At 41.9% G+C, this 22,283-nt stretch overlaps 2 protein-coding genes and 1 long non-coding RNA gene across 10 annotated transcripts in view; 1 reads left to right on the top strand and 2 right to left on the bottom strand.

Annotated features, from left to right (window-relative positions):
• The window catches only part of PBX1 (PBX homeobox 1), a 325,781-nt gene that overhangs the window by 171,464 nt on the left and 132,034 nt on the right, over window positions 1–22,283 (top strand). The gene's annotated exons all lie outside the window — the stretch shown is intronic.
• LOC112643069 (methylsterol monooxygenase 1-like) lies at window positions 3,190–4,235 on the bottom strand. The gene has a single exon (XM_035711096.2). It carries the CDS (start codon window positions 4,205–4,207, stop codon window positions 3,317–3,319), a length of 891 nt encoding a protein of 296 aa, XP_035566989.1. The 5' UTR covers window positions 4,208–4,235; the 3' UTR covers window positions 3,190–3,316.
• On the bottom strand, window positions 9,832–20,359 carry LOC125754579 (uncharacterized). Its single transcript, XR_007409209.1, has 2 exons — window positions 20,086–20,359; window positions 9,832–17,092 (listed from the first exon to the last, which is right to left on the bottom strand). It is a non-coding gene; the product is annotated as an uncharacterized LOC125754579 (long non-coding RNA).

The following is a 22,283-nucleotide window of genomic DNA, read 5'->3' as shown; positions in this document are numbered from 1 at the left end:
CCAGCAACAGGTAGGCTTAATCAGATGCTGTCAGATGAATTCAGCATCTCCCGATTGTCGCCTCTCTTTGCCTCCCATTCGGAAGCCCTCATCTGCTCCAGATGTGGTTTAATTTACTGCGACTTGGCTAATTACTGTAATTAAGGATTAATTACTGTTAATTACTTTCACATAAACTCAACGCCAGTCAAAGAGCGGAGCCTTATGAAGTCTGCCACAGAAGTGAGCACGGCTTGGCGGCCTGCGTGCGCTCTGCAGGTCTGTGGATGGTGCCTGGGCCCCTGCTGCCACAAATCTTCCTGACCTTCCAGCTCGCCAGCGGGACAGGAGGGCCAGAGGTGCGGGAAGGGTCAGCGCTCAGGCCCTCACAGGGCATCAACTACCAGGCCCTTCCCTACACAGTGGGCCACCAGAAGGACAGGGCTGCTGTTGGGGAGAGGGCCCGGTCAACCCGCAAAGAGATGCGCAAAGCACCAGCCTTCCCGGCGGATGTGGGAGCCAGCCTTGTCTTCTTTTTCTGTTATTACACTGTTGGCTTTGTGAGCTGATAAAGAAGCCAAATTCCTTATCGGTGCTGAGGCATCTGAGATGTTCACCGTAGGTAATTTGGAGCAAAAAGAAAAGAAGGGGCTGGCAATCGGCACCAGGTCATCCATTCTTTCTAAGTACTACCTTCCCTTCTTAACACATGGGCCGGTTTCTGTAGCGAGAAGCGGATAAAGGAATGGTTAAGCATCCTGCAGGCACCCAGTCCGTCCAATGGGAGATTAGTGCCACCCCAAATACCTGTTCCCCGACTTCGCCTGGGCTCTCAGCTCTGCCAGTTAACACTTCCACGCCTTACGGAGAAGTAGGCTTGCCCTAGTGACTGTTAAAACAGATTCCCTTCTTAACCCTGAATGCGGCCTCCGCCTGGCAGATGGCACTAGGTTCTAGTTCATGAAGAAAATTGAACCCTTTGATCTCAGAATCCCTTAATCTCCCCCCACATTATCTCCAGATGGATCCATATTCCACCTTCCTCTTCTGCTTCCTCCGAGAGGTATTCCCTTTCTTATATGAAGGTGACTCTTCTCCCTGTGTCCCTTATGCTAGTCTCTTCTCTCTTCTGGTCCTTGGCTTTATCCGTGGTTCTGTTTGTCTTCCGTGTGCTCGTGGGCATTCTCAAGTCTTTTGTAACCTCCAGGAACCTATCTGTGGCTCTGTCCTTCTGTCGCTACACAGTCAGTCTTTCCCTTCCTCCTGTCATTCCAATGCTTGACGACAGAAATCCGCCTCTGATCTTTCTCGGCCTATCACAGTCTTCCTTTGCCCCATCCTTAGACTGTTCTAGATAATGTCACCAAAGCCACACAGCTGCTTGAATGTAATGTGTAATTTACAGTCTTCATCTTATTGGGCCTCTATCGTTGCTGTGTTTAACACTTTTCTTCATGACCTCTTGATTCTGAATGATTTTGTTCCCTTTAATGGGCTTCTCTTTCTCCATTAGACCCTTAGATATTGATATTCCTATAGAGTTCTAACCTCAGATGGGCTGCAGATGGACCTCATTCTATCTACTTGTTGGGTGACCCCATCAACCTCAGGGTGTTTACGACTCATCAAGTGGCCTAAGAACTCTGGGCTTAGGGTGCCAGGCCATGTGTCTCATTCACTCTTGTATCTCACAAGGGGGAGTACCACTATTAATGTAGTGGTGCCTCCTGCTTGCTGGACTGTGGAACCCTGGGTCATGTGCACCTTTGGGTGCCTAGCAGGGCAACTTTCGAGAGTCTTGTTCCCACTACCACCTTTCTTCTTACACAGGAGGATATTTCTGTTGCGGTGAGGCAGGTCTTCATGTCATCTAAGAAAATCCTAGGACTAGAATCATTTCAAAGTCGGGTTCAGAGATCTTTCCTGATTGTGCAATTCTAAAAGATGCATTGATTGTTGGTGCAGAAAAAGAATACTGGGATATGCACTCCCATATGTTTATAAAAAAGTAACCTCCTTGTTCATAAGTAAGGTCGTCTTGAATTTGACAGAAGGGAACTACCAAAACATAAAAGGAACTTTAATTGAGGGCTGAAGAAACATTGAAACTAATTTTTTTACTCTATCCAATTAATTTTTCAATAAATTAGAAAAGGAAAACTATTAAACAGCTTTATAGTTGAGTTAATTATAATTATAAGAGAAATTTTAACTTTTATGAAATATTTTTAAATCTTAATTAAACCTCTTAATCAATTAAAGCAAAATAACCTTTATACAATTAAAATGTGCTTTAAAAAATAGACCCTTTTTTGTGTTTGTTTCTTGCTATGTCCACAGAAATATTCTACTCATTTTTTTCTTTAGTTGACGCATTGACAAATGGATTGCTGGGCTTTATTGTGTACATGCGTGTCCTTACATACTATATGTTGCTGTGTTGTGTAGGTGTGGGTTCGTTATGTATATGCACTTGTATTTTACTCCATGCGTTTGCAGATTGTGATTTTTTTCAGACAAAATCACATTTATTTCAATAGTTCAAAGTACAAATACAGCAAGTCAGTTCACAATGTTTCAAGATACAGTTTTAAGTATAATGAAAACTTGATATACAAAAATGAAAGGGTAAAGAGCAGAAATAAAGCTCAATTTTTAAAAAAAAATTCAAGTAACCCAAAAACCTTTAGACTAAAATATTCCATTTACAACAATTTGGAAATGCCTTAATTTATAGATACCAGTAGTACATTGCAATCCAAAAGGACTTCTCAAAGGAAAATCACCCCAAACCAGTCAGCTCAGGAGAAGAGTGGAAGTTCTTGGGGCGGGCTGTTCCTGATTTGGCAGCCTCACTCTCACTGTTGATTGATATGGTTCAACCCATGATACTTTGATGTTTAGGCAAATTCTAGAAAATGTTTAGTTCAACATGAGTCCAACACCCTAAGAGATACTGAAATAGCCACTATATATTTACTAGATTTTAGAGACCAATTTTAACTTCAGGCCTATGGTGTCACTGGAGGAAAGACACAGATTGATACTTCTTCCATTACTTAAAACCTTTCTTTAAGGTTACCAACATGGCCTTTACAACTTCCTCATGAAAATCATACTTCATTATATATTTACTTATTTCTACACATACAGAACATTTATGTAAAGTGGAAAAAGTTTCCACTAGGAAGATAATTAAAGGTTGTTATGTTCTTTGTATCACTTAGCAGCCAACACACATGTTTATTTCTGCTCCGCAGAAGCAATGTTAGCTATTCGCAGAAGCAACATTCGCTATTTGCTTCAATTCAGGATAGATGTGTGTTTTCAGGATGGTTTAATGAGATATGTATTGAATCTTTTTCTCAATCTTCTTCATCTTTTCATTATAGGCAGTAAACTGAGAGTCTGTTCCGAAAATTCTATCCCACCATGTAAATGTGGAAGCATAGTTTCCGATGAAGTTCACATGGTGGAAATCATGATGCCGAGAACCAGCATAGAAAGGGATCAGATTTAAAGGGTTCAGAGGAATGTCATAGCCACTATGGACATCCATAGTTTCTATCAAATGAATGGTCACCCATGCCCAAAGGAGAATGATATGATCACATAAAAGCATGATTCCAATGAAAAATCCAGTTCCAAAAATCAGAGTTTCCAAAGGATGTGCATATTCAGCTTCCATTCCAAATGGAGCCTGAAACTCATGATGAACTTTATGAATATATTTATATATTCTTTTGTGATGTAAGAGCCTATGCAGGAAATAGTGCCAGGTATCCTCAATCACCACACAGCCAAAGCATCTTGCCAAAAGCATATAGCATCTTGGCATTCTTTCCCAATCATAAGGTATATTAAAATACTCTGTAAGATAAGAAGTTCCACAGATCAAAGGAAGCTGGATACACAAGTGATTAAAGAGAAGTACTTTAAAACATTTCCATTGGTTTTCCCATGTTTCTGGTTTATCCTTTTGAATTTTGTACTTTTTCATGAAAGATATAAATTGAAACAAAAATCCAGGTAAACAGAACAAGATATAAAGAACCTCATGAACTATCAAGGATCCCCATGTTGCAATCTGGAGCTTTGTATAATTCAACATATATTTCCAAGCATTGTTAAATGGTTCTTGTAGAGGATTCTCAGGTGAAAGTGAATCTACATACTCCACAGCCAAGGATGCTGAACTAAAGATGCTGATACTTTCATTTGTTGCCATTTTTCAAATCTCTGCAGAAAGCCTTTGAATTCTGGCCCAGCGGCGGGCCTGCAGATTGTGATTTTAAAGGACATTCAGCTGTATGAGATTTTAGTGGGCGTGCACTTGATGTACAGCACTAATAATCAGATGCTAGTGCTTTATATTTTGAAGTTATCTCCTTTTTCATTTTTTTCCTGGAATTTTGTTGTAAAAAGTATAGTATTGTAGGTCCCGATTACCAACGATGGTTTGAAGGAAACATCTCTTGTACATAATGGACCAAAATCAACTTCAGTGGGCAACTCATTTGCATGCTTAAAATCCAAAAAATAGAAAAACTGCCATGCTAAATTACTTAAATACATCCTATTATTTCTTGTCTGAATAATCAACTTCGTGATTTGAATTTCTCTTTTAATGCGATTTTGTTTGTTTTGCACACCATCACCATCAGATGATGTGTTTGCCGTGACCCACCATGTACTGATTCTTGAAGTTTAGGGATTGGGTAGCTTTTTCCCCTTATGTGATATGACTATCATATAAGGCGTCGACTTAACAAATACTTTTTGAATGCCTGTTGTATGTCACACACAGTACTAGGCCCTGAGAATAACGTGGTGTTAAATTACCTGTACTAGTGAATTATATAGTGTGATAAAACTAATAATACACCATTACCCAGAGTAACAAATAAAGTTTGACATATTGAACATTTTTCCTCTCTGTGGCAGTATTTACTTAGGTGCCTGGACTGCATGTAAATGTTGAAGAATGGGAAAGATAAAGCTCTATTGGATGGTACTGTGATCTGGAGAGGGAATCTTTGTGGGGCTGCCTTTTGCCAATGAAACCAATTACGTTAGGAAAATCTCTGAACTAAGGAAACGTGGAATAAAGAGATAATATCATGGCATTATTTTCTGAGCTGCATAGCAAGAACTATGGAAATTAGGTGAAAAGTGAAACAGAGAACCTTCTAAATGCTTCTATAATTCATTAATGCTATTAGAAAAGTATTCATTTCCAGTTAAAATTTAATTTAAATGCTTAATTTGTTTCATTATGTTTTATGCAATTATTTACACTATATTGCATAAGCTATGTATATACACACCGTAGCTTTAGCTCATCTCTATTCCAGTCACAATGTAAGTACATTCCGTATTTGCAACGCCACGATCATTTGAAAAAACAGATATTCCTTTTGTAAAATAAAGTGTTTAGATTCCCGGATTCATTCAACACTTGGCAGCGTAAGAATTTATGGATTGCTTAGAGGGGCCACAAATAAACATGCAGAGATACGCTTGATCTAGACATAGTGGGATTAAATTCTGTAGGTTATTGCGTATCTAGAACGTGCATGTGTTTTGCACTTTGGAAATTTGTTGTAAATAGCACGGATGCGCGTGTGCCCGTCTGCGTGTGCTCATACGCCTGTTGTATGGAAGCTCGGAGAGGTAGGTAAAGGCCTTACTGCGGAGAGTGGGAGCCGAGAGCCCAAGAGCAGGAGGGAGAAGGAAAGAGAACGGTGATTAAGCCGGCATTGTTCTACGGGAGCGCTGGCTGCTGCTATTGTTTTCGAGCATTTGAAGAGGAAACATACTCATTTAGCTTTCAGAACGAATGGCTTTAATAAGGGCTGAGCGGAGAGGTGGGGTGGCCCTGATGACTGGGGAGGCCCATCAAGGCTCCCCCTAAGGCCATTCCGTCAGAGCCGGGGACCACATGACCATTAACTCTGCAATCAGGACAAGTTTTCAACATTCCGGGGTATCCTTCAATGGCAGAGAGAGCCATTTGGAGTCCAGAGAAGATGTATATCAGCAGTAATTGGATTCCGGCCAAGGCTCCAAGACAGTGTTCTCTGCTGGCGGGCGGGCCGGGGAGGCGCTGGGCAGGGCAGGGCAGGGCAAGGCAGGGCAGGCGGGCCTCCAGCCACCGCCCGGGGCGAGTGGCCGCACGCAGAGCTGTCGGTTTGCCCGGGAGCCAGCCTGGCCTGTCTGCGGGTGTAAGCGATCCCCCTTCCCCCGCAGAAACCGGGTTCTGACTGTCCTGCGGGGCGGGCTGTGACTTGGGGCCCGCGGCCGAGGCTGCCCCGGTTGCACTTGACTAGACAAAGCTGGTTAAGGCCTGAAAGGGCCCGTCCGGCCCCTTCCACGGCGGCCCCCTCCCTTCCCTTCACCCTGACTACTTCATTACAATCTGCCTTCAGGCCGGAATTGCCCTGCTTAAGCCTCAAATCATTATAATTACCATTATTAGAAATAGCTGCGGGGGAGGCGTTGGAACACCAAGTGAAAATGTGTGAGTGTGTCCGCTAGGCCTGGAATCACTCCTTTGGAGCTCGGGGGACCACGAGGCACGAGGGTTCCACCAAAGCCAGCTAATGCGACGGCTGTCAGCTCCACTCACCCCACCTGTCAAGAGGGGGATGCGGTGGGGTTCATTTTTTTAATTGACACCTTCCTCTCTCATTCCACGCTCTCTCGTCTCCATCTAATTCCCCCTTTCATCCTCGTTCTTTGAGGAGAATCCATTCCTCCGCTCCCCGAATAAAGAGAGGGGAGAAAGCCACCCGAGGAACAATGACACACGCGTTATCCTCCGGAAGAGACATAGGTTTTGAACAAAGGCACAAGCCAGGAAATGCTGCGAAAGTCAGAAAAATAATTGTCAACCTAATACGAGGTAGACAAGATGGACGGATGGAGGGGCGCGAGACGGGAAGTCAGCGAGGCCGAGTGGGGGGAGGAGGGCGAGGCTCGCCCACCTCCAGGGGATGGACACGTTGTTTCCCACTGTCCGGTTTCCTTCACGTGTTGAGGTGGAGCCCAGAGCTTCATATGGGGGGGCCCACAGAAGGGACACTGGGTGAAGGCCCGTGTGTGTTTTCGGCCCCTCAGAAGGACGATCTGTAGGTTATTCAGGAGGATTATGAGGGGAAATGGGAGGTAATGCTGGTGACCTGAGATCCAAGGAGGCTTAGGAAGTAAGGGACACGTCCAAGTGGATCCTGCCCAGCAGAAGTACCTCAGGACCCCCTGGCCTTGACTTTGGGCAGCCCTGAGACGTGTGCCCCACTCTGTGTTTTCTCAGCACCTGACAGCAGAGCCCCCCAAAGAGAGCTCCTTCCGTGAGCCTTGGCCTGTTGAGCTCTCAGGTCCCTGAATGATGGGTTTGCTTGAAGTTAGATTGACATGTATCACATGTGACATTAGTGGTATTGAAAGGTGGAGTGGATCAGTTCCCTAAATCAAGAAATAAAGTAGGATTCAGTGAGGGAAATATGTCAGAGCCTTTACTTCAATATTGAAGTATGAATGTTGCCTCTTTTTTTTTTTAGTTTGTATTTTTAATCAACTTGAGGTATAATTTACATAAATAAATGCACCTATTTTATGTGTATAGTTTGATGAGCTTTGACAAATATATGTATCTCCCCCAATCACCACTTCAATTAAGATAGAGAACTTTTCTATCACCCTAAAAAGTTGCCTCATGCCCCGATACAGCCACTGCCACCCCCCCAACACATCATCCCTGCCTCTGGCAATCCCCTTTCTGTCACAATGGTATCATTTCTCTTCTAGAATTTCATGTAAGTGAAATTATACAGAATGTAGTCTTTTGTGTCAGCCTTCTTATATATAAAATCTCAAAAATAGTATTTTGAGATGCACCCACGTTGGTGCTTGGCTCAAAAATGTGTTCCTTTTGTTGCTGAATATGATTTCATTGTGGGAAAATACCACAATTTGTTTATCCATTCATCCATTGATGGACATTTGGATCATTTCCAGTGTGGGGTTCTTATGAATAAAGCTACCGTGAACATTTGTGCATAAATCTTTGTGTGACATAGATTTTCACTTCTCCTTGGTGAACACCTAGGACTTAAGTCATAGAGTAACTTTATATTTAATTTTATAAGAACTACCAGGCTGTTTTCCAAAGTGGCTATACCTCTAGCTCTTCTTGAGTTAGACCATAGCATCTTTTCTACAAAGGAAAAATTAGGTGAGATTTTACTTACGGTGATAGAAAAATCAGCCAGTTGATACAGACTGCTTGTGTTCTATATAAAGCTGTCTTTAGGCTCTGGTGGATAATTCGAATTATTCCATTTTTAAAAGTAACTTTAAGGGGCACCTGTGTGGTTCAGTTGGTTGAGCATCCAACTATTGATTTCTGCTCCGGTCATGATCTTGGGATCGTGAGATTGAGCCCCACGTCAGGCGCCACAGTGCTCAACACAGAGTACTGCCTGGGGTTCTCTGTCCCTCCCTTCACCTGGGCACTCTCTTAATTAATTAATTAGTTAAAATGAAATTAAATAACATTGAAATAAAACCCCCTTTCCTAAAATCTACAGGTCTTAACTATTAATTGATCTTGTTGAATTGTGCAGCTATTTAAGGAAACAAGAAAACAGGGTTCGGATCTGCATTGTGTTCCATGGCCCCATTTCTCACCTTCTGCAGGAAACCTTCTCCGAAGAGCTCCCTCAATTCTCCTTCCTTCCACTGTTATTTATGTAAATTATCCTGTAGCACCGTCTAGCTTGAACAGTATTTTTCTAACTATTCAGTTGTTTCTGGGTGGTGTGATGGTTGGTCTGTTTGGTGATACCAGTTTTGGTAGAGGTCCCTTATAGACCGGAAGCATGTTTTCTCCTCTTCATACTCCCCATGCCGCTTACTAATGTCATGCATACCGTAGGTGCTCAGTAAATTATTCAGGAAGCTTAACTGATCCCGGAAGCCCTAGTTGAAGGACTCATGACCACTCTACCATCTAAGATGACACATCTTGAATAATGTGGGTTCCCCCGGTGTCAATCAGTCTCAGCCCTACACTACATGCGTACTCTATGTGCTTTTTAAACTCTGAAACCTCACCTGCTCATGTGCTTTCAATGGGCTCCATATACAGCTTCCTGCCTTTAGAGTAAATAATCACGCGATAAAGCTCAAGAAATATTTGGTTGCGGGTTTTATTTTTCCACCTCAGCTGCTGATGTGTTACCTAGCAGGCTGCATTCTACACAGTGCTTGGTTCTCTTGCACAGCTTGTGGTGAGTGAAATTATTACAAGATTCAATGAATACCTGCTACTGAGCAGCTTCCCTAACCACCCAAACCAGTCTTTTGTTAGTGGTTATTGAGACGATTGACCTACTCAATTTTCCTTCAAAAGAAATGAGCATTTTTCTTCCCCTTTCATTTCTAAAAGCAGATATGGCAATTTGCTTAAATTGCTGTCTTTAAAAGTTTCAATGATTATACTTTTTCCCCTCTCTTGCCTTTTTTCTTCCTTCTCATTTAAGTTGCACACTGCCGTCCTCTTTTTTTTGTGATTGGACACAGTTCCTGCTGCAGCATTTATGAAGTAACTCTGTGTGTGTGTTTCCTTACACATTAGCATTTATTTACCTGAGATCTCAGAGACAAAATAGGTTATATTGAAATATTTGAGTAACATTTTATATTTTAATTACAGTGTCCATTTCTTTAGGCATACATACCAGAGTTCTATAGCTTAAAAAAAAAATGCAAGTGCCCCTCATGGAAAGCCTCCATTTCTTTGCAGAGAAAGGTAGGTAGTTACTGGCCTCAATGAAGTAAGAGGAAGTCAGGTTATGTTTTAAAGATTTTTATATCTGGAGAAGAGACAGTTTGATAGAAATATGAGGAGAGGAAATCAAAGTTACAAGTGAGGGACTGACTGGGGGGGCGTGGATGCAGAGAAGACTGGGATGGTGATGAAGTCCTACCACCCATTGGCGGAGGCCAGGAGCATCGTAGTCACTGATTCAACACTATAGGTTCAGTTCCTGTGGGACTACCGGTTTCTTTACGGTGATCTGTGACCATGGCAACAAAACACATTGAGCCATCACTTCATGCCATATGCTTTCTATGTGCTGAGCCATATGATGGAGAAATTATATTCTAACTAATAGTATGGAAAGGATAACAAATATGGAAAGACTCCGTTCTGTCTTCAGAGAACTCACAGTCTAGTGGCCATAAACTTGACACACAGTAACAGGCAGCTATATTGCTAATAAGTTGACTATGTTAGAGGTAGGACCAGTGGATGAGAAAATAAACTTACGACTAATTTGTAGGGGGGCGGGGGACTCACCAAGCTCAGACCCCATTAATAAGGCTTTATGTAATATGGAATTAGTATATTTAGATTAGGTACCAATGATTTGTGTAAGATACTTCAGATTCAATGTGGATTCATTCATTAATTTGCAAAATATTGAATATGTGTCTATTATGTGCCAGGCATGAATAAGACCTTCATTATCTTTGCTCTCAAGGAACTCAAGAGTTTATATAACAGGTAAATACATAATCAACTCTTTAATACATAAGAATAAGTGCTTGATAATATAAATATTTGCAAAATTCTTTGGGAAAACAGAAAAGGGAAAATTAACTGTACCTGTGGATACTGGTATTTGTTCACTGTTACTAGATACAGGATAAAGATTTCAAAACCATCAGGCTTGGAACATTATTAAATATTGTAGGTAAAACTATAGGGAAAACCTAACAAGAGCTGGTAAGGTATGTATGTGTGAGTATTGGTGTTAGAGGAAAGGGCTAGTTCTTCCTCTTCTTTGCTACTATGTGGTGTTAATAGTTTTACTCAGGTATATACTGAGAGACACATTTTCTAAGACATAAGCAGAAAAGTTGGCCAAGTAGTCTCTGGCTGTTGAAGGCACATGGAGTATGAATAGCACCCGTGGGCCCTGAGGAACACATCTCTGGATTCAGTGGGCCAGGAGTGCATTTTGGTAAATTCTTTAGTGATCCAGAATTCATATGATTTAGATGTAGGCTTTTACTATTCCAAAGAACACTGGACAGGTTTCCAAGGTTATAAATTGCAATTCCTGTTAACAAGCAGCCAGAAAGGGTCCTATAAGTAAAATGTATTTCAGATCCAAGAGTGAAAGAATAATGGTATAGTAGATCAGAGTCTTTCGCTCCTGTCATTTAAATGTAATATCTGTACAAGGAAGTAACTGCAGAAATGGGCTGTGGGTCCCTGTTGGTTGCATTGGTAGGATGGTAGCCAACCTTTTTGTCCCCCTTTTTCACTATACTTCTCTAATAAATGGTGAGAGTGTTTTAATAAGTCCCCTGGCCATCGTCGTAGTTATGATCTCTAGATGAAGACAACTATGTGAGGCTGCTATCCTAGGAGACTGTAGTCAGCATGTATGCGTGCATGTGCGTGTGTGTGTGTCTACACGTATGCGTGCTTGATTTATGAACCACCAAAGCTACAGTGAAGTACTAGGGTGAAAATCACCTACATTAGTAGCAAAGAAATGTCATCATCAATTCCAAGAGGGACTTGTAAACCTGGAGCTAACAGCCAATGGTTTAATTCTTTTAAAATAGAAATTTCTTTAACCTTTCTAGGCGAAACCATATCCCATCTGGAAAAAATGCAAATTTATGGGCAAGAAGAAAAGCTGAGTTGTGGTTTTCATCTAAGAGCCAAATAAAAAATACCCATATTTGAAGGACAGTCTTCTAGGGAGTCTTGAAGAGAAAAGTAGCTTTTCTACTCACATTGCAATCAATTCTAGAGAAACTCCAGAATAGGGAAACCTGTAGGTATTTGATACTTGTTCTATCCTAGGTATGGGGAGAAAAGTCTTCAAAGCCTTCAACTACAGGGTATCATTACTTGTTGACTGAAGGATCCAACACGTATTCAATATTCAACACTGAGGTTCCTAAAACTGGATTTCCAGTACAGTAGGAGACTCCTCCTAAACAGTGAATGAATGAATGAATTAAATGAAAAAATGATATAGTCAGGCCATTATCTACAATTAGAACCCAGATATCAGCTTGAGGAAACTGCCTAATAAAAACAGTCCATTTATAACTAACCCTGTTAACTACTGACTTAAAAAAAAATGAAATCAAAGAGCTGCAGCTTGACTCAAAATAAAAACAAAAACACATAGAGATCATTTTCGTCAAATTTGGGCTTATATTTAGAGATCTACAGACTGGGGGTTAATAGTCCTACCCAGCTTACTGCTTGAAAATGCTAGAGGCATGGCTTCTGAAAGTGACTGTAGAGCAGTTGACAGTGATGAATGCGAAGTGGTAATGAATAACTTCATCATAGAGCAGAGATGTCATGGCTTTGCATACTACTTACTGGACGGAAGGAGTGGAACCCAGCGTTGACTCCGATAATATGATCGACTTTCCTGCTACAGGGTCAGTTCCTGGCAAACAGCAGTGTAAGCCAGTGAAGAAGATTCCTCAGGGGCTAAGACCAGTGGATGGAGCAAAGTCAGAGAGCCCAGCTAGCCTAAGTGGGGAGCTCCTGGTGGGATTGTAGCTGTTGCATTCCTTTCACACAAACGTCCAATCAATGGCAACATAATTAGATGACCATGATAATGGTAATATTTATTGCCATGATAACAAATTTGATAACGGTTCTATTGATCTGTTTTGTTCATTTCCTTCCTCCACTGGAAAGTCAGTCTCGGATGACTCTGACATGCTGAATTGTTCCTTTTTCCTTTCCTTCTTTCTCTCTTGATCTCTCACTCTCTCATTTTTTAATAAGGTATCTTCAGGACTCGAGGATCCAACACTCCTACCCCTCACTATCCACTATTTTGATCTTTTTGCTAGAAAACGTACTTCCTTCTGCTGCTGTTGGAAATGATATATGTCCAACCTGCACTTTAGCACAGCATATGCGCTAGACCCCTCAGAATTTATTAGGTAGTATCTGCGAGGCTGTGCATCATCTTTCATATTATGTTTCCAAAATTGATTCCAAGGAAATCCAGGATTCTCTTAGACAGCTTAGCAACCCTGTATCACCTAGCATCAGATCTGTCTGCTGGCAACATTTAAAAAAAATGGTGGCTTAAATAATATCTTGTGGAATAGAATTCCAAAAGTGAGTCATCGGAGAACGAGGGGCCTTATAAAGCCATCATTCTGCATTTAGCTTCTATCCCCAAGGTCCCCTCATAATTTAGCATTACTGCTGGATTTCCAGCCATCCCGTCAATGTTCCAGGCAGTAAGGAAGGATGGAGAAGGTTAGGAAGGGCATAGTTCTCATTTGAATCATTCCTTGAAGGAGCCTTCTTAAAACTCCCATAAACACTTCCACATACACGTTATTATCCAGAACTTGGTCCCATGACCATTGCTAGCTTCAAGAAAGTCTGAGAATGTAATCATTTGCCTGGGCATATTTTCTAAATACATTGGATTTTTGTTTCTGAGGAGGAAGGGTAGAGAATGGGCCTTGGCTAGGCAACTAGAAGTCTGATGGGACTGTAAGGACTTGTTGCATTAATCTGGATTCCTTGAGCTCACATTTATTCCATACACCAGAAGATAACACCAGGAGGTAGGATCACAGAACATCCGAGAGGAATGGCATAATTTCCGAAATAGCAGAAGACATAGGCAGACCACACCCATGGTCGACACCAAGTCAAAATCAGAAATTCAAAGTAATGTGTCTGACTCAATAGTGGGTTATATTTCCGAGGCCCATTTCTAGCCACATCTTGTAACTTTAGGAGATTTCCCTCTTATCTCTTCTATAGTTCCTTACTTCTTTGTGTTTGGATTGAGAGATCAGAAATCTTCTGTACTTACTACTTGAAGAACTTCCAACCACAACATCATAACATGTGTCCAATTGGCGAATAGTTTACTGAACATGCCTCTTTTAGCGAAGTAACTGTTAACACTCATGGTTATTCTGATATGTAGCCTCCGTATCCAATGTCTTTAGATCTGCTGCCTTTATTGGATCTTTGTAACAACCTTGCAGGGCAGGGGTAGTGTCTCATCTGTGGGAGAACATCTTGATCTGTCTAGATTGTTTCTGCTTCCCCAGTAGCTACAATAGTGCTTAGTATATGACAGTCACCCAACAAATAATTTCTCCCTCTCTTCCATAGTCACCACATGATCAGAGGTGAAAGGGTAATAGGCAGAGGTTGTAGACATGCCCTCTACTCTTAGGTAGCTGTTGATCAGGGATGGGAGATATATAGATAATCCGAGAGAGTTGATTCATCAGCAGGGGTGGAAATTTCACATGGATCCCATATTTTATTGAGCTATTTGATCTAGTGTCATATCTAAGAAGATAGCGTATGTGGGGGGACAGGGAGGGGGTTGGGTGCAGGGTCTGGGAAGGAGGGATGGCATCTTGGCTGATTACTTGTCATCGGCAAGACTCTATTCCATGTAATATACCACGCTTGCAAGGCACTGTTTTTATTCCCTACACCACTCTTAGGTGGCAGTGCTTTATTATCTACGCCAGACTTGCAGGTTAATACTTCTATCCTCATTTTAAAGATGGAGAAACTGAGTCTGAGAGATGAAGAAAGTCGCCCAAGGTCAACATATCTAGTAAATGGCAAAGCTGATATTAAAATCCATATTCTTTTCCACGGCACCACATTGCCTCTCCAAGGAAAAATATCAAAGCAGGACACTTAAACTTTACAGTGAAAAATAGAAGGAAAGCACGGGCCACAGACTGAGCAATGGCCTGGAAATTAGAATTACTGAATTCTGTCTTTCTCCCGACGCTGCCCTAGGACTTGTCTTTATCATCACAGGCTGCCTGCTAAGAGTGCTTTGTAAAGGATCGAGCCTTTATTATTATACAAATACTATTTCTTAATAATAACAGTTATATCTACACCTACACTTCTGCCCTTATCAAATTGAGCTAATAATACTGTTTCTTGGCCAAAGCGATGTAATAATTAATGTGTTGGGAAGTGCATAGAGAACCAGAGATGAGGTGCTTCACTGCTTTGTCAACATGATCAGTTTGCAAAGTGGTTTCGAATCTCCTCGTTGAGCTGCATCCTCTAAATTTAAAGCACCCAAAGAAAGTAGTAGTTATCGTAACGATATCAATCCAATCGTCTATTTGTAGTAAACTTAGTCAACCAGCTGCAGGTTAGGCCAAAGGTTCTAAGCATTTTCTGCCAATTTACTCCTGTGAAGTGTCTAATAAAGACATTAGCAGAGTGAGAGACCATCTGAGGTTAGACCTTTCCAAGAGCCTTTAGAAATCTCTTTGTGAATTCTGCTGCATGCCTTCCTATGTGCATATGTGACCCAGTGCCATTAATATTAATATCCTATTCCTGCGTTCCATTTTCCTCTGGATACTGAGACTTTCCAGTCCAATCAGAATTGATGTGACTGAATCATGTGCTTCTGAAGGATCCTGCCAATTGGCCTCCATCGCACATCCTAAATATCAGAATTGAAACAATCTCTCACTGATCTGTTGTTGCCACATGGCCCTTGGCAGTGCCTAGGAAAGCATCTGATTGTTATTTTTTTTTTAAGATTTTATTTATTTATTTGAGAGAGCGGGCGAGCAAGCGCACAAGCAGGGGGAAACAGCAGGCAGAGGGAGAGGGACAAGCAGACTCCCCGCTGAAGAGGGAACTGGATGTGGGGCTTGATCCCAAGACCCTGAAATCATGACCTGAGCCGAAGCCAGACACTTAACTGACTGAGCCATCCAGGTGCCCACATCTGATTATTTTCTAAGAGAATAGTATAGCATGTATATTTTTAAGTGGCCATCCCAAGTACTTTGAAATAAAGTATCAAATCTAACTTTCCTAGGGCCAAAGAAAAGCTAAGAAAGCCAGCTTTTAGGTACCAGAAGTATTCGGAATTATTTTCTTGTGCTTGGCGTCTTGGTGCAAGAGGTTCCCAACAGACGGTAAAGTGATGGGGAGCATTCTGCTCACACATCTTGGTCACTTAGCCTGGAATTTATAGGTAAAGTGGTAACAGATAGTCACACTCTTAAATGTAATGAGAAAGTGCTAGTGAATAGTTTTTTTTTTCCTATGTTTCCCACCTGGATTTCTTGCCAGCACTCATTTTAGCATCAATTCTGCACAGAATGGTGTGGGGTCCTCATGGATGTGTGTGGCTACAGGGAGTGGGGATGAGGTAAGGTGGGCAGGTGAGTAGGTACAGAATTTCGTTTCTGGAGTAGAGTCACCTGGGTCTAGTTTCCATATGGTGCTTCCAAGTAATCCTAAAGGAAGGATTTTGTTTCACAGAACACAAAACTCTTGAAAATCACTGCACTTTCTCATTTTATTATGTCCCCGAATCATTGAGAAGCTGTTGTTCCCTTTGTATGGATGAGAAACTGAGGCTTAAGCAAATCAAGTTTCCAGGGAGCACCTAACCCAGAAGTTACTTAGTAGCAGCTCAGAATCTGATCTGCTGACTCTAAATTTTGTTGTTGTACCACTAAATTCAGACTCCTTTTTTCCAGACTTAAGTACTAGTAAATTTGAGAGTGGTCTTTTTCCTTTTAGCAGATCCAGACTATAAAGAGTATTTTTGTAACTCTCCTACTTACGTTAATGTGGCACCGTGTGTGTGTGTGTGTGTGTGTGTGTGTGTGTGTCGTAGGTATATCTGAAAGTAAAAGAAAGGAGGACAAAAGCTGGGGCAAAGACAAATGTGGTCATGTTTATATTCTTGGCCTATTATGGGTGTAATATGACGGTGCGTTTTTTGTATATTTTTGTGTCCTGCTTGCCAGATCTTAGTTTAGAACAGCCCTCCGCTCTGTGTAACCGTAAGCAAGTAACCGTACCTCTCTGAATCTTGAATGACCATGGACTCACTAGAAATGAGAGTATCTGCCACCTTCCACAGGAAAAGTAGGCAACGCAGGATTTTGTTGGCCATTTCTTCCTGGGCTGAAGAGTAGAGCAGTTGTGAGATAATGAACAGTCCTCTGAGTGGAGACATTTACTGGACCTCGGCGATGCTCAACTTGACCCGAGTTGTAGTGAGACCTAGGAAAAAAGGACAGCCTTCATGGTTTGAGGAGGAATGGTGTTCCAGGACATGTTGGGGTCAGACAGCTTTAGAATTCTGTTTAGATTGGAGGTTGACAGCGGGAAGATAAGGTTTATGAATCAGAGCAGAAATATTTCTTACTCCATTTCCCCTAATGTATACACCCGATCATGAGTAGTAAAATAATATACAGCCAACAGCCTGTGAAGAAAAGTCTACCCACTATTTTAACTTCAAAATGAAGTTTAACCAATGGGAGAAATAGTATGGGTGCCATTCATTCATTCCTCCTCTTCTTCTTCTTCCTCCTTTTTTTTTTTTTAATTTTTCATTTGATGGGAAACGTTAAGGTCCTGTTAATAACACAAATAGACCAGCAGGATTTGAGATGCAAAGTGTTAAACACTAAGAGCCTCAAATTCTTTATTCGAAATAGAAGATACAAAAAGACCATGTCACACCATAAATAATAATTGTGTGATCAAAGATGTGTGTGTGTGTGTGTGTGTGTGTGTCTCCAGGGATGGCAGGGAGAGAGGAAGTTCATTGGGGTTCACCTGACTTCCACTGCTTTGTGATTCCTGCTTGCTGCCTTCTAGAAGCACTCATGTGTATCAGAGGACAGGCCAAGAGATAATTAAGTGGAAATAAGAACTCCACGTCCGGCCTCTTCAGAAAGAGGCAGCAAATCCTCCTAATCAATTCTGATTTCTACTGGCTTGGTTGCCTAAGGTCAGCGTAATAGTCATTAGAAGAGGTCATGGCGGGCTCTGTGACCTCGATCATCTAAGGTTAAATAATACGTCATTAAAAGGGTCAATCAGAAAAGAGCAGATATTTTCCCTGTGATTCACTTATTTTGCAGAAGCCTCTGGCTTGGAAATTTCTATTAAAATTTCAGATCTCACAGCAGAAATGTTTACACATTGCAGTATGGCCGGATTCAGAGGAAGCTGTCCTGGAGCTGATGAGAAGGGGGGGGGGGTTGTGGTCTTGAGGAGCAAACGGCCATGACATCTGTCCTTCATTCTGGATGAGGAGAAAGGTCACCTCATTTCATTAGATCTTACATGAGGATTTGAAAAGACCACACTAACCTTATGGGAGCCCCTCAGGATAGCACGGGGATGCAAATAGTGGGGGGGAGGGAGAAGACAGGAGGAAATCTTTCTTCACTTCAAGTAGGATCAGAAGTATGAGAAGGAGGAAACCAGGAAGAAAATACTCACAACTCTGTAATAGGTTTGATTTTAGCCTCACCTTGTTGTTACGGGATAGTCCTCACTCCCTCTGGGAAAACTTCACGAGCCACCAAAAATAGGGAAAATCAAGTATAGCTAAAGCTCTAAGATGTCCTTCCAGACAATATTAAAGCAGCACAGAAGACGGGGAAAACAAAAGGAAAAATACTGGCAGTACTGTCCCCCAAATACAGGAACACATTGCATTTTGCTGTATTACTTTCAAATAATTACCTTTAACAACTGCTAAATAGTCCTTAGGTAAAGTTTTTAATTTATTTTTTTAAAAGATTTGTTTACCGGGATCCCTGGGTGGCTCAGTGGTTTAGCGCCTGCCTTTGGCCCAGGGCCTGATTCTGGAGTCCGGAGATCGAGTCCCACATCGGGCTCCCTGCATGGAGCCTGGTTCTCCCTCTGCCTGTGTCTCTACCTCCCTCTCTCCCTGTGTCTCTCATGAACAAATAAAATCTTTTTTTTAGGATTTGTTTATTTATTTGGGGGAGGGGGAGGTGAACATGTAGGGGAAGGCCAGAGGAAGAGAATCTGAAGCAGACCCTGCACTGAGCATGGAGCCTGACCCAGGGCTCAATCCCATGCCCTGAGATCACGAGCTGAGCTGACACCAAGAGTCGGACACTTAACCGACTGAGTCACCCAGGTGCCCCTCTTTAGGTAGAATTTTTTAAGGGTAATTGCCCAGGAAATAGGTGAAAGTAATGACAAATAGCATTTATTATTATGAGTTCCTGGGTAGGCACAGAGAGATAAAGATCTATTTTTGTGTTTCCTTCAGATTCTGCCAAAAACTACTTGTCAGCCAAACAAAAGTGAGATGAAGTAAGTGTTCAGGTATTTGGTTTGAGTTACTGGAGATTTTTGGTGGATTTGATCTTTCACATGAGCTTGCTTTTGCTTAAATGAGCTAGGCCTGAACCGTTGACCATCCCAAAAGCTTTCTACGAGGACGGGAACTAGAGGCTGTTTGTGCAGGTGGATGAGCGGATGGGAGAGGATCGTTCTGTCCCTTTTTGAAGCTTAAGTGCACAGTTTAGGAGCATTACAGACCGAGCAGGCCAGGATAGAAGGCCTGCCTTCTCTCACGGTGGTTACCATCACCTGATGGACCAAGAATCCGTATGTAGAAATGATGGTTTGAGTGAATACAGACATCCCCAAGCCTTGTTTTTTGCTTTACATAAAAAGTTAGGATTTAAGCAAAAACATTACTACTTAGAGGACAATGTGTATTACCTTTTTAAAAAGCAATTTCATCTCTCTCTCTTATTTTTTTTTAAAGAGACTTCAAATGAAGTAAACACTGAGCCAGAGCCAACAGAGTATTTGTACTTCTCCCAAGTTGCATTTAAAAGGAGCTTTCAACGCAGGGGCTGCGTGGTTGTGTTTGTGTGTGTGTGTGTGTGTCTGTATGTGCGTTTGTTTCCTGAGCGCTTACTGCAAACTGTGTGGTGGCCTTTCTTACTAAAAAGCATGTGTGTGTGTCTTTGTGTGTGTATGAAATATCTGAGAATACAGTATTTAGACCCCATTAGTGAAGGTAAAAATGTACAGATAAACTGTATCATTTATGGTTATGATATGGCTACTGTCAAAATAACATGCTATTTTGACAGTTGCTTTATCTTTACTCTCACTGAGTCTACAATAAGAAACTAGTTTCTTAGCAACTAAAATATATTCTCAAACAAGAACATTAAAAAAGAAAAAAGCCCATAAAAGAAAAACTATACCCTGTAGTTGATGTCTGGACCAGCTATTCTTGTTGGGGGGCGGGGTGAGGGGGAAATTGATCTGAAATAGGATGATATCCAGTTGCCGGTCCTGCTGCCTGGGGCAGCATCATTGGCAGAGGCAGCTCTTTCTCAGAGAGTCTGGATGCTAGAACAAGAGGTGGCTTGCAGGAGGCTCGGGGAAGACTTTGTTTTTCCTTTTTCTTCTTCCTTTCAGTGTCTTTAACAAAAAATTATTTTTTATGTGTCCCTTATCTCCTCTGTAAGAAAGTTCTAGAACTAGCACAGGAGTTCTGAAGCCGGAAGCCTTGCATTCAGGTTTGTCATCATTGTGACTGGTGGCCAGTGGTTTATATATTTTGCGATTAGCTACGATCATCATCGGAGTAGGGACTTGGGGGAGCAGAGGGGAATTGACCTATTTCAGGCCTGTGATGTTCTATCCATAAAACGTTTTGAACTTCTCTTAGTGCTACAGGTCTCAAAGGATGGTTGGGGGATCCCCAAGCCCTTTCAGGGAACCGTGAGGTCAAAACTATTTGGATAACAATACTGAGAAACTATTTGCTTTTTTCGCGCTCAGTCTTTGATGAGTGTACAGTGGAGTCTTTCTAGAGGCTCCATGATATATGATATTGCCACGGACTGAATGCACAGACAGGACAATTTGCCTGCTTTCTATTAGGTCACACATTAAAAAAAAGATTTGCAAAATTGGAACACCTGGGTGGCTCAGTCAGTTAAAAGCATCCAACTCTTGATTTCGGCTCAGGTTGTGATCCTAGGGTCGTGAGATTGGGCCCACCTCGGTCTCCACGCTTAGCATGGAGTCTGCTTGAGATTCTCTCTCCCCCTCTGCCCCTCCCCACCTTCCTCTCCCTCTCTCTCTACGTCAATAAATAAAATCTTAAAAAAAGATTTGCAGGGTACCTGGGTGGCTCAGTTGGTTAAACATCTGCCTTTGGCTCAGGTCATGATCCTGGAGCCCTGGGATCGAGTTATGCATTGAGCTCCCTGCTTAGCGGGGAGTCTGCTTGTCCCTCTCCCTTTGCGCCTCTCCCTCTCATGCTTTCTTGCTTGTGCTCTCTCTCTCTCTCTCAAATAAATAAATAAAATCTTAAAAAAAAATTTGCAGAAATGTAAAACACGCCTCTCATTAATTTTTTACTTCAAAATAGTATTTTTCATGAAAACATTTATGTTACTGTGTAATAGCTTATTATTGTTTCAAATGGATTCATAAACCCATTTTTTTTTAGTTTCAAGTTTCTAATACAGTAAATATCAACAACTGTAATCTCTATAAACAAGAACTCTTTGGAGTCCTTAATACTTTATAAGAACGTAGAGGGGTCCCAAGCCCAAAGTGTTTGAGAACCACCGGTTCTAAACACTGATTGTCTCTACCTTTGTGTGATCGGTGGCTTTGGGGAAACACCAGTAATGATTACTTTTCAGATGCTGTGCAGGCTTCAAGGTGGTTCCCCAAGAAATGAGCAAGTTAGAGGTGTCAGCAGTGAGCACGTCAGTTTAGCGTGCCTCAGGGTTTTGTTGCACACCTGTGGTGCTCAGACTCTCAGGTGGACAGAGAACTAGGCCTTAGGAAGGAGCCTGTCCCCATGATTTCTTCTGCTGGCCCCACAGCCCGTGCATTTCTATGGAAAATGGCCTCTAGTGTGTAGGTGCCACCCTACCAAATACTGCGAGCCACATTACCATTCCAGAACAAGATCTGAGAAATAAGACATAGGGGAGAATGCAGAATATGGAAGGAGGAGAGGGGGGAATTGTTAATTAAGCTCTATTAAATATTAATTGAAATATAAATTCAAAATCTCACCAACTCCTGACAGTTATATAATCTAATTAAGTGGTAGGGCCTGTTGCCCCACGGTGTCACTGGGCGTATTAGGGGAATAAAGTGATCTTCTGCTCATAAACACCATGAGGGCTTTATTAATCCAAGGCATTTGCCAATAAAGTAGATGGGGAAGTTGGCAATAATAATAATTCTATGGAACGTGGAAAAATTGAAGGGGCAATTTTGATCTGGTGAGCAGTGTAGTGAATCAGCCCATGTGCTCCGTGTGCGATGGGTCAGCCGGTGTCACTGGGGCGGGGAGGTGAGGCCTACCCATGGTTACGTAAGTCTTTTCTGCTTTGGGGAAAAATCTGTGGTATCCTTGGGGTTGGTGTCA

The sequence above is a fragment of the Canis lupus genome, chromosome 38, assembly GCF_003254725.2.
Source record: "Canis lupus dingo isolate Sandy chromosome 38, ASM325472v2, whole genome shotgun sequence".
NCBI lineage: Eukaryota > Metazoa > Chordata > Mammalia > Carnivora > Canidae > Canis > Canis lupus.
Note: the sequence above shows the minus strand (reverse complement) of the source record. Positions and strands in the feature narration are given on the sequence as shown.

What these genes read in the sequence shown, in the direction of transcription:
- LOC112643069 (XM_035711096.2), bottom strand. Translation starts at nt 4,207, where the DNA reads ATGGCAACAAATGAAAGTATCAGCATCTTTAGTTCAGCATCCTTGGCT.